The following is a 12,762-nucleotide window of genomic DNA, read 5'->3' as shown; positions in this document are numbered from 1 at the left end:
ACCATGCACTGAGCAGCAAGGAAAAGCGTGGGAAAAGTGCTAGTTGCTCAGTCGTGTCTGAGTCCTTTACAGCCTAAGGACTGTAGTGACCCCCAGGCTGCTCTGTCCATGGGATTCTCCAGGCAAGAATGCTGGAGCCGGCTGCCATGCCCTCCTCTGGGGGATCGTCCCCACCCAGGGACCGAACCTGTGTCTCTTGCACAGAAGGAGGGCTCTTTGCCCTCTGAGCCATGAAGGGTGTGCAGTCAGCTTTGGGGGGACTATGGTGGGGGCCTGTCACCACTGTACTGAGACCCCCGCCATGAACCGCAACTCAGGACGGCCAGAGTAGGGAGCGGCCTGGAGATAAGAGGACCCCACAGCAGGGGGAGGTCCCACAGCGATTGACGCCCCCGGAGAGCAAGGTTCTCACAGACCCTGGTGCGGAGACCCTCTAACTGTGCGCCTGCTTCCCCCACTGCCTCGCCCACTGCCCCGCCCCTCACTCTCTGCCCCGCCGCATCACTACGGCCCATCCCCTTGCTGCCCCGCCCCCTCTCTGCCCCGCCCCCTGCCCCGCCCCTCGCGGTTCCGCCCTCCCCTCACCGCCCCGCCCCCTGGCCTTCCAGACCTCAGGGTACTGTCCCAAGGGCAGGTGGGCCGCAAGCGTGCTGTGCACTTGAGGAGTTGACTGCCCCGTCCTGAAATGGGCCACTTGCTCTCGGCTGTGGAGCTTTGGGCCGGTGGGCCACCTTCGTTAAGCGTCAGGTTTCTTGTCCACAACAAGGGATCGTCGCAGGGCCTCCTCGTGAGACGTCAGGGTTGCGTGAGTTACAAAGAGCCCCGCACCCTGCTCCTCCATCGCTCTTCTCTGTTCCCGACTCCAGCCGCAGGACAGGGTGATCGGGGTCTGGAGAGCAGAACACGGTGATCGGGGTCTGGCTGCAGACCCTTCTCACTTGACAGGATACACCCTGTTTACTTCCACTCTGCTCTGTGGCGATCCGAGCACACGGTTAACTGCATCCCACGTGACGACCATCATGTGCCCGTGCTTTGTCTGAGAACCTGCTCCCTCCAGCCACCGAGGCCCCCTGAAATGCAGGACCACTGCCCGGGTTCCAGGGGTCAGGAGGCCCTGAGCAGCGGGCGCCCTGGTCCAGGCCCTGACCCTCACCGGCAGAGGGAGCGAGAGGCCCCGAGGCGCAGGTGCACGCCGTGAACACGCAGATCAGACCCGTGGCGTTCACTTTCCAGGAAACATAAGCAAGAACTGCACCAGTGACGGGTGGTCAGAGACGTTCCCGGATTTCATGGACGCGTGTGGCTACAGCGACCCTGAGGATGAGAGTAAGGTAAGCACCTTGTTCGCTGCTCCTTCCACTTCCGGTCAAATCCAGCTGGGCCCGTATTTCAGCTCAGCTGCATGGGCTTAGGAATCATGACGGTTCTGTAAGGTTGGGGTAGGGAGGCCTCGCCAGCCTGCTGTGTCTGGAAGGTGACCCCAGAGTGGCGGTGCTTGCTGAGCCCAGCTGTAATGTGTGTCCTTTCTGCGGTGAGGGTTTCTTGTTCCCTTGGAGATGTCGCCACAATACAGGCTCTTCAGAAGCTGTGAAGCGGTTTTCTTAGCCTTGAGCCAGCCGCAGGGACGGGACCAAGCTTGGAGCATCTTTGCAGACATAGAGCCAGCGTGCCTGGCCGGGGCTGCCCCGGCTCAGTGCCTGCTGGTGATGCTCTCAGGCTGGGTCCAGACTTGGCCCAGGGCAGGGGAGGGGCGAGAAGAGACCCCCTCCAGGAACGACCGCGGCTCTGCTGAAGCCTGCCCCGGGCCTTCTGTAAACTCCCCGGTGCCGGCACGCTCACCAAGCCGTGGCCCGTGACGGGGGTTGTTTTGTTTACTACCAAAAACCAGCCCACTCTCTCCCCTTGGGCCCTGCTACTAAGGCCATGACCTTGTGTGGACAGGGATGAGCCTTAGGAGCCCCAGGTTGGGCCTACTTCAGACGTGTGCTCCCTGCCAGCTTCGGGTATTCAGTTCCGTCACTCAGTCGTGTCCAACTTTCTGCGACCCCTTGGACTGGAGCACACCAGGCCTCCCTGTCCATCACCAACTCCCTGAGTTCACTCAGACTCGTGTCTATCAAGTCAGTGATGCCATCCAACCATCTCATCCTCTGTCGTCCCCTTTTCCTCCCACCTTCGATCTTTCCCAGCATCAGGGTCTTTTCAAGTAAGTCAGTTCTTCGCATCAGGTGGCCAAAGTTGGAGTTTCAGCTTCAGCACCAGTCCTTCCAGTGAACACCCAGGACTGATCTCCTTTAGGATGGACTGGTTGGATCTCCTTGCAGTCCAAGGGACTCTCAAGAGTCTTCTCCAACACCACAGTTCAAAAGCATCAACTCTTCGGCCCTCAGCTTTCTTTATAGTCCAACTCTCACATCCATACATGACTACTGGAAAAAGCATAGCCTTGACTAGATGGACCTTTGTAGGTAATATCTCTGCTTTTTAATATGCTATCCAGGTTGGTCATAGCTTTTCCTCCAAGGAGCAAGCATCTTTTAATTTCATGGCTGCAGTCACCATCTACAGTGATTTTGGAGCCCAAGAAAATAAAGTCTGTCACTGTTTTCATTGTTTCCCCATCTGTTTGCCATGAAGTGATTGGACCAGATGCCATGATCTTAGTTTTTTGAATGTTGAGTTTTAAGCCACCTTTTTCACTCTCCTCCTTCACATTCATCAAGAGGCTCTTTAGTTCTTCTTCACTTTCTGCCATAAGGGTGGTGTCGTCTGCATATCTGAGGTTATTGATATTTCTCCTGGCAATCTTGATTCCAGCCTATGCTTCCTCCAGCCCAGCGTTTCTCATGATGTACTCTGCATATAAGTTAAATAAACAGGGTGACAATATACAGCCTTGACGTACTCCTTTTCCTATTTGGAACCAATCTGTTGTTACATGTCCAGTTCTAACTGTTGCCTCCTGACCTGCATACAGATTTCTCAGGAGGCAGGTCAGGTGCTCTGGTATTCCCACCTCCTTCAGAATTTTCGACAGTCTGTTGTGATCCACACAGTCCATGCATTGGGTGTGGGGCTCATTTAAAGAGCCTGGGGGCTGCCTGCCACCCAAGCAGGAGCCCAGAGAACCTTGGCAGAAGCCTGTCTGTGGGCTGAGGCCCCCCTCCCGCCAGTCCCCCATGTCAGTCCCCAGGTGAGACCCGCGGGAACATTGCTGCCCGTCGTTTTCCTGGATGACCGAGGGGCTTCCTTTGCTCTCTTCACCAAGGTCTGTAATTTAAAGCCAGTTCCTGTCCTGTAGGATCAGGAAACCCTGGAGAAGAAGCACCTTTTTTGCGTGTACCCCTCTAACTGGAAGATCAGCCTGGTGAGGCGTGACTGGCGGGCAGGGAGGGTGACCGGGGTGCGGCTGGGCATCCGTGCTGTGTGCGCCTCGCTGACAGGTGTGAGGTTCTCCTGCGTGCGCCGGGCGTGGGGGCTCACAGCCCCTCACATCCGCCTTGGGGAGGCCCCGAGCCTACTCCTCCAACCACTGCAGGTGTGTGCTCGTCAGCCGCTTGCCCACCCGCACCTCATTTACCAGGTGACAGCCTACTTTATAGATGGAGAAACTGTGGTTTGGAGGAACAATGTGGCATAGCCAGGGACCCTGCCATTCTGACGAGAGTCAGTCCGTCTGACCCTTCCTCGGGGGCAGTTCCCGAGCCCCCGCTCCCCACACAAGGGCAGCTGCCCAGATGCAGTGGGACCCACCTGGGCAGCCAAGCCAGGGCTGCTGACCCATCCACAGACCCACCTGGACCTGCGCCCTGGGGCGCTCTGCAGGGACCCCACAGAGAAGGGGCGGCCGGAAGGCCCCCATGGCCCCCGTGGCTGCAGCACAAAGGTGGGGCCCCGGTGCTGAGCCTGCGGCTTGGGCGGCATTCACCGCCTCCACTGTCAGCCCCGCCACCCAGGACAGGCTGGGTGCCATGGCCCGTGGGCTCGCTGGAGGCCGGGCCCCCAGGCGGGTCAGAGACCACCGAGGGAACTCAGGCCAACCGCCTCTTCACGGGCCTGTGAGCCATCTCAGGTTCCGGACTCGCCCCAGACTGCTGTTCTATGATGTATATGATGTAACGTGTCCAAACTGGGAGACGTCCTGTCGGTGTTCTACGAGGGAGCCTTAAACTGCGTAGCATTGACCCCAGTTTGAGGACCGTCCCTGTAGAGACGAGTGTCCCAGCCCTGTTCTGACCAGGAGCGAGGACAGCCCCACAGTGGCCTGGCCCCTGTCACCTCACACGTGCTCCCAGACAGCCCAGGGGTGCAGCCGGGGAGCGCCCGGCCTCCTGAGCGTGGAGGGCGGGTGGGGCTCCAACACCCACCTACCATTGCCCACAGCTCCTGCCCGCCGCCGCAGCCAGCCCAGCATGTGGACCTCCCAGGCCTCGGGACCCCATGGGGGGAAGCACAGCCTGTGCTCACGTCACACGTGAATGTTCCGGGAACCCTGGCATTCCCCTCTGTCCTCAGGCAACGAAGCACTGACACGGCTGTAGAGGACACCCTGTGGGAACTGCGTCGGCTCAGACCCCTCGAGGATGGGGCGCCTGTGACTTCCCACTGCCTTTCTATCCAGTGTGCAAAGCTATTTTTGTTCTCAGTTAAACATTTCAGAGACTCTGCAAGTATCATGAGTGCATATTCCCTACTAATGGATTAGAAACTCAAAATACTTTAATATGAGAAAGTGAAGGAAATAATGGCACAAAGCCAGGATGAGTAACTCTCTCCCTGGTTGCAGCTCCCACGCTCGCATGCTTTGGATGCCTGGTTGTTTAGCGAGTCCGTGAGGATGAGAGCCTCAAGGCATGGGGCTGCCCGAGCGAGGCCAGGACAGGCCCTCCTGGTGGGGAGCGAGAGCCTCAGCCCACCGGCCTTCCATGGGCTCCTGCTAATACATCACTCCGCGTCTCATCAGCCCATCTTTCTCCCCAGTTCTACAGTTGTAATTGGATTTCCTGCTGTCACGGAGCCAAACTCCACCCTGGGTGCCACGTGTGCAACCTTTGTTGGTTTCAAAGTTAATTAAATTCAAGGGGAAAAACAGTCTCCACATAAGCCACATATGGTGAGGGAATCAGGAGGTAAAGTAACGGGGATCGGGAGCCCTGAGAAGGAGACACGGGCTTGAAGACCCCAGAGAAGCCCTTGGATGACAGCCGGAGCCGTGACTGTGAGGCTGCGAGGGGCTGGGGGGCGCTCAGTGGTCTAAGCCTGCATTCCTGGTGCCTCAAAACCCTGACCCAGCCCTGCTCATCTTGGGACACCCTCTCACTGTGCCCCAGCTTCCACAGACGAGGTCTCCCCTGTCTGTGTTCCTCTCCCAGCAAAAGTCACCTCCAGCCTGGCCTGCGTATCTTCATCTTAAACTTCTTCTCTTTTAACCCTTGGATAAAGGGCTTAATACCACTAAGAAGGTTTAAGGAAGTCCCACCCTTATCATGGGAGCCCAGGGTTTCCCTGAGAGCTGAAGGTCTCTGGAGCCAAGGAGCTTATCCTGCACCATAGCCTCAGCCTCAGGAGGGACCAGCCAGGACTGGGCACTCCACCCCATGTCATCTGCCTGCCTACCTGCCCCCCCACCAAGCCCCCGACCAGTCCTGCCCCAGACCCAGGGGCTCTTGTGGCCCAGGGGCGCCCCCACAGCACGTCAGGCAGACCCTGTCCTCCTGACTTCCCTCCTCCGCTGAAGGCCATCTGGAGGCTCCTGGTCAGAGTGTCCTGGCCAGCCTCCCTGCCTCTGGTTCCCACCTCCTGCCCAGTGTCCCACCCGAGAGCTGGCAAAACATCCAGCAGCTTGTAGTCGGAGGCCGTGATGAGTCTCTGTGGGCCCAGGAGGTCTCCTTTCCCCTGTTATCGAGAGCCGCCCAGGTGAAGGGCCCCAGGGCTGTACCCCGCTCAGCCACCAGGTGTGACTCAGTCACTGCGTGTGCCTGGCCCACGGCCCCTCCCAAGGACAGCAGTCCCAGAGACAGGCTGGCGTCCTGTGCTGAGTGGACACGCCACAGCAGGCACTCCATACATCTCCCACATTATATATTTGCTAACATAGGTCTTAAATAAAGAGCACTTCTGCTAAATTTAGCCAAGAGAGCTGTTTGGCATTTCAACCTTCCCATGCTTCAAGCAGACACATTTCTTCCATGTTATGCCATATTCCTAAAAATATTTCTGTGGCCTCCTCTCAGCTTTCAGACCACGCAGCAACTCTCACTCTGACCGCTAGTGCTGCCTCCCCCAGGGTCCCCGTCCCCAGCACGCGGTCCTTCCGCGTCAGATGCCTTCCATCTCTCACTCCTAGGCCCTGCAGGACCACGATGTCCCCGCGTGGGGTGGGGTGAGGGGCTCAGCAGGGATGGCCTGCAGGGGGCGGAGGCCAGGATTGGAGCCCTAAAGGTGCAGGGGGGCCCACAGTCAGCTCTGTTACGGTGGCCGGTCCCGTTCTGCCTCCAAACAAGCACCAAGGGTGGTGTCTGTGCTTCACTTTGCATCAAGTGGAGGGAGGAAGCTTCCCAGGGTTTTTTCAGGGCACGGGAGGGCACGCTCAGTGCATGGACTGCTCATCAGATGACGGGGCGGCACTGCGTCTGGGAGGTGAGGCAGGCGGGGGGTGGGTTCAGGATGGGGAGCCCTGCCAGCAGGGCTGGGTGCCTATCAGCCCCAGCCGTACCCACCAGACCCTCAGGAAGGGAGGCGCTGCTCCAGGGTAGGATGGGGGCAACCAGGATATTCGCTGGATAATCCTGTCTGTTTCTCCACATGACATACAGATTTCAGGACTGAAAGTCTGTAGTCCAAAGAGATAATTGAAGAAAATATGGAAATTAACAATGTTTGTTTTACTGGGTATTTGCGATCTGTTACAGACCTAGGAAGAGAGGACAGGCTTTCGGAGAAGCTCCCCTCCTCACTGTTAGGGTGGTACCACCCGCCACTGGGGTGGGACGTGGGCATTTCAGGAGCTGGACAAGGGCAGCAAGAGACTGCACGCCCGGAAACACGTGGATGAAGGACCGGAAACAGTGAAGCTGCGTGTTCCCTTTAGTGGTTTGGTTATATTTTCTACCTCTTCAGAAGTCAGCAAATACGTTATTTCTATATTCAAATAGTTTTAAGACCCCTCAGAACAAATTTCTGCTGTTTGACAAATCATCTCTCAGTGACATTTGCCTCCACCTGGACTCGGTCAGGACAAGTGGAGACTCAGCCGTCAAATTTCCTGCTGTTGAGCATTTCCTGAGGCCTGTTTGGAGGCGACTTTCTTGCAGGAGTGGTTCGGGGAACCCGGCTGGCTGGTTGTCCTGCAGCCTCTGAGGCCTGGGGGGCAAGCAGCAGACCCCTGGCCACACACACGCGCTGCCTCAGGAGTGAGCAGCCCTGCTGTAAGCCCAGCACCGCACGTCTTTGCGAAGCTGCTCCCTGACTGCTGTCTGTGTCCCCTGCCCAGGGCGCGTCCCTCCGAGGAGCCAGGGCGGCTCTGGTGGAGTGACCCAGCCTCTCCCGCCCCAGCCGTTCTCTGTCCTTCCCTCGTCGTGCTGGAGGCCTCGCCCCTCAGCCCGGCTCCCTGTGGGCTTTGCCTGGTGTCTCTAGGGTCAGGTCCGGATTCCCCACTGAGCGTGAGGGTGCTTGGTGGCAAAGCACAGGTTCCCGACCTCTCTTTCTGTTGCCTTTTCTTTAGCATAAACCCTGTGCTCAAAATAGGTGTCAGTGGGAGAAAACATTCAAAAATATCTACCACTTTTTTTTTTTAACCTCAGAAATGTCACATTTGGGTTTTAAAAGAAAATGCATTCTCCTGTAACCAGTCCATACCAACAAAGGAGCGGTCCCTGCAGTGACTGAAGACAGGGAGCTGGGCCACAGTCTTGACAGCTGTGCAGACAGGGACCCCAGGACCCCCACCTCAGAGGGTCACGGGACACCAGGACCCTTGTCTCTGGAGTGCCATGGGGCCCCCAGGACCCCAGGAGCCCAGGAGCCCAGGGCCCCGGCCTCTGGAGGGTTGCCCCCCGACCCATGGCCAGGCTGCCGGCCGCTCAGGGTTGCAGTCTCCATGGGGAGTCTGCCTGTGCTGACGGGGCATTAGTCGTGGGGACTGTCTGGACCCCCGTCTCCTTCTTGAAGCCTCTGCTCATCCTCAGGAGGACAGTGACCTCGGGGGCAACGTGATGTCCCCAGGTGACCCTGACTTGCCGGGACAGGGGCCTGGTCATTTCCTCCCGGGACAGTGCTGTCAGGACTCCCAGCTGGGCTCAGGTCCACTTCCTCAGAGGCCCCGAAGGCTGCAGCAGAGACCAGAGGGGCCCAGCACAAAGCCGGGGACCTGTGTCTCCCCTTTGGGTGCGCGGCACCTCTGAGCCCCCCAGACGGGAGGAGGAGCTGCGGTCAGCAGGATCGCGCCGGCCAGTCCTTCCTACACGATGCTGGTGATCGTGCGGGAGGCGGGACCACGCTGCCCGTGGGGAGGCGGTGGGTGTTTCCAGGTGCTCCATGAAGCAGAGTGAGCGCAAACGGAGCCTGACCCAGGAGGACTAGGGGTGCTGGATTAACAACCTCGAGGATCTCTTTCCTAATAAAAACGGTCTTTATTATAAAATCAAACCAAGCGCCATAAATCACGTCTCGGGCTTTTACTGAGAGTGTTTACAGCTCTCACATGGATTGGCTCATTAAATCCCCCAACAAGCCCATGAGGGAGAGCTCTGCCTTTAATCACCACTTCACAGCGAAGGGATGCTCACCACCGGGGTCCCCGGTGAGTGCAGAGTCCGCACACGCTTGCTCACCACCGAGTCTGCAGGCTCCTGGGGCCTCTGTCCACCTGGACGCCCTGACCTGTGCTTTCTGGGAGCATCTTCTCATTGGCCTGTTTGCCACCTGGATCCGTTCTTTCGAGAGGCAGCTTTTAAGGTCTTCGGCCCATTTTTAGTTGGGTTGTTTGTTTTCTCATTGTTGAGTATTAAGAGTTCTTTATGTGTCTTGAATAACAATCCTTATCAGATGTCTTTTGCAAATATTTTCTCCCTGTCTGTGGCCCGTCTTCTCATTCTCTAAAATTCTTTCACAGGGTAAAATTTTTTAATTTTATTGAAGTCCAGCTTATCAATGATTTGTTTCATGAAGGGTGCCTTCGGCACTGTATTTTTTTTAATTTATTTTTTTATTGAAGGATAATTGCTTTACAGAATTTTGTTGTTTTCTGTCAAACCTCAACATGAATCAGCCATAGGTATACATACAGGCATTGTATTTTAAAAAGCATCACAACCCAAGGGAATCTGGGTTTTCTCCTATGTTATTTTCTAGGAGTTATGGTTTTGCAGTTTACCTTTACATCTATAGGAGCTTCCCTGACAGCTCAGATGCTAAAGAATCTGTCTGCAATGCAGGAGACCTGGGTTTGATCCCTGGGTCAGGAAGATCCCCTGGAGGAAATGGCAACCCTCGCCAGTATTCTTTCCTGGAGAATCCCACGGACAGAGGATCCTGGCAGGCTATGGCCCATGGGGTCACAAAGAGTTAGATAGGACTGTGCGCCTTCCTACTTTCTTTACGGCTATAGCCCATTTTGAGTTAATTTTTGTGAAAATATAAGGGTATGCCTGGAGAAGGAAATGGCAACCCACTCCAGTGTTCTTGCCTGGAGAATCCCAGGGACGGGGGAGCCTGGTGGGCCGCCGTCTATAGGGTCACACAGAGTCGGACACAACTGCAGCGACTTAGCAGCAGCAGCAGCAGCAGCATATGGGTGTGCCTAGGCTCGTTCTTTTGCGTGTGGATGTCCAGTTGTCCCAGCAGCGTTTGTTGGAAAGACTGCTTTTGCCCCAGGGTGCTGCCTTTAGTTTTTGTCAAAGACCAGTGACCATCACGCGGACTGGACTCTGCTCTGTCCTGCTCGCTGACGTCCTTCTCTGTCCTTTCCGCCGCGCCAGTGTCTGATTCCTGCAGCTTAACAGGCAGCCTCGCGGTTCTGTTCGGGGAGCCCCCAGCTCCTGCCGCTGCCTGGTCCCCCCCAGTCTTGGGACAGCTGTTTGTCCTGTGTCCTCCCTTCTCTTGTGGACCAAAGGAGAGCCGTTGACTTCCTGTGTGTTCAGAGTTCTGCTCTTTGTTTGGATAGAGCGGTGACATCCACGTCCTTATCTGCAGAACTGACCGATTCCTCTTAAAGGAAAAAGCTGAAACAGTTGGGTAACTTGCCCTCAGGGAGGAGCCTCTGGAGGGAGAAGACACTAGGGTCTGAGTGGAGTCTCAACCCTGCACCTCGGTGGCCCCGCGTTTTACGACTGTTCCCCGGACTCAGGTCCCACCTGAGTAAGAGAAGGGTGGCGAGAACACGTCTGCTCCTTCACAGGCCGTTGGAAGAAGAGAATGAATTAACTTCTGTGCTACATTCTGTAAATTGCAAAGCACCATCATGATTAGGTTATAGTTAGAATCTTCTAATCAGAATGGGTGGATCTTAAAAGATATTTGCCAACAACCTTCAGGAAGAAAAACTCAACGGTAAGATTGTTACCAGCGTGACAGTGAGCCTCACAGCGAATCCTGAGCTGGAACTGAGCCTGGACCACAGGCCCTGAAGACGGGCGGGGCTGTGTTTCTGGAGGCCTCTAAAATGAAGAAGCCCCCAGCTTCCATCTCTGACGTGAGAATAGGAACCTCCTTGCACGGGAGACAGAGGCTACCTCCTGGCCCTGCTGCTGGTCCACAGGCTCCAAAACCCTGCCCTGTGCCAAAGCCACCACGAGGAGAGGCCCGGGCTGGCCAGCCCACTCTGCGTCCTGCCGTGGGCAGCACACACTGCCCACTGCACCCTCCACCTGCCGCCCCACAGGACGGCGTGCGTGGGTCCCTGCGGTGCCTTCTCAGAGGAGCTGGGAGACCCAGCAGGACCGGCGTGTTCGGAGCAGCTGCCAAGCAGAGTGAGTGTCGTGCACTACTGATGCCTCTGCATGGAGCCTGGACGGCCCCGGCCCCCATCCAGAAACATCCCGGTGTCCCCAGCACCCCACGCCCCCCACCTCGAGCCCCCCACCCACCCTTGCCTCCTGCCAGCCACCAGGGGTCCCTGCCCCTCTGGCCCCTGCTGTGCCTTGGCCGCTCGGTCTGAGTTTGCAGCTAGAAGCGCAGGTCAGCGCCTACTCATCCATTTTTCAGGGTTTGTGTTAGTCTTGTTCATCCAACAGGACGTTGTATGTCCTACGTTCCCCAGAGACAGGGGTTGTGCCTTCTAATCAAGTGGCTCCTGTCCCAGACAGACACTGAGTATCAACGGTGGTTTCCTTTGCATTCCCAGGGCCCCAGGTACACAGGTTAATCATTACCAAAAGGTCTGCGGAAATGAATTAGCTTTTGTGTTACAAAGGTACTGAAGCACGGGGCTTCCGCAGGTTCAAAAGAGAACACGTCAGGGTGTTTGTGCCTCAGCTGCGGGGTGAGGCAACGGGCCGGGCCAGGCTGTAATCAGAAGTTTCCCGAATCAAGTCTCTGGTCCAGCCACGGGGCTTTCGACTGCTGATTGACATCCACAGTTAGAAATGCGTTTCACACTGTGAGCCAACACAGACACTCCACAAAGCCACATTTTCCGTGCTGCCTTCTTTTAAGTGTTGGTTGTCACCTTCGGAATTGATTGCATAACCCACAACTGGGTTATAAATAGGGTGGCTGTATAAAATATTGGCCAAACCTGGGCTCTCAGGAGAGAACGAGAGTTATTAATAGTCCCAGGGACAGCAGATGCACAGCAGGCCTGGCAGGTCGAGCAGAGGCTGCGTCGCACAGTTAGGGCTCTGCGTCTGCACACACAGGCCAGGCCACGGGGCGCCTTGGGGAGGGCTCTGCCGGCAGCTCCAGGCGGCGGGTGCGCATGGACAGCGGGGTCTGCGGGGGACTCACTCGCCACCTGGCCCCACGCACTTGGGGGGCGGGAGGCCGCCCCGGGTGACGGTGGGGGAAGGGGCGGTATCTCCTCCCAGCAGGGCCTCGACGGCCCAGCGTGCAGGGTCTCATCCCCGCTGCCCACTGCAGCCCGCCCCGCCAAGGCCCCGAAGCTTCGAGAAGGGCAAGCTCCCTGGCGTGTTCCCCCCACCGCCTGATCATGCGATGACGGTGACACGCTGTAGAGCGTTTTCCCAAGTAAATCGAAGTCTCACACTCGTGCCTGTTTCATGTGACACTGGAGCATCTCCCCTGGTCGAGTCGTGCAGACATGTGTACTGCTCATGCTGAGGCCCTGGAAACGTGGCCCCCACCTGCCCTTGGGTGTCCCGCTGGGGGACACCTCGGCCGCACTGGGACTGACCTTTCTGTTCCCTGATAGTCATCTTTGCAGCTTCAGCCCCTCAAGATCAGGTGCCCCCAGCAAAGTTCTCCCCGCTCTCCACTCCCAGGAATCATCCTGTAGGCCTCAAGCTTCGCGAATCTGAGGGCTCTCTGGGAAAAGAACAATACAGCATTGAATACGAATGGGATGCATTGAGGCCTCCCTTCCTACTGTCTGCACACTAGGAGATGCTCCAGCGGAGGGACGGGGACCCTGACTCGGGAGGGGCCCTGGCTCTGACCCAGCAGGGACCCGCCTGCCCTCCCGGGCTCCCTGGGCTGAGTCACATCACTGGTGGAGACGCGGGGGTCCCCGGCCCCTGGCGCCCGCTCTGTGCCAGGCGAGGTCACTTTGTTCCAGGGCGGTACTGGCAGCCAGAACTCAGGCCT

General features: G+C 57.3%; 1 protein-coding gene across 1 annotated transcript in view; it reads left to right on the top strand.

Annotated features, from left to right (window-relative positions):
• VIPR2 (vasoactive intestinal peptide receptor 2) overlaps window positions 1-12,762 on the top strand; it is a 69,867-nt gene that overhangs the window by 22,997 nt on the left and 34,108 nt on the right. Inside the window, exon 4 of the mRNA XM_070788528.1 lies at window positions 1,237-1,334. Coding sequence (XP_070644629.1) covers window positions 1,237-1,334 — 98 coding nt within the window. The remainder of the gene's footprint in view (window positions 1-1,236; window positions 1,335-12,762) is intronic.

The sequence above is a fragment of the Bos indicus genome, chromosome 4, assembly GCF_029378745.1.
Source record: "Bos indicus isolate NIAB-ARS_2022 breed Sahiwal x Tharparkar chromosome 4, NIAB-ARS_B.indTharparkar_mat_pri_1.0, whole genome shotgun sequence".
Classification (NCBI taxonomy): domain Eukaryota; kingdom Metazoa; phylum Chordata; class Mammalia; order Artiodactyla; family Bovidae; genus Bos; species Bos indicus.
The sequence above is the reverse complement of the archived record's forward strand: the minus strand, read 5'-3'. Positions and strand labels throughout refer to the sequence as shown.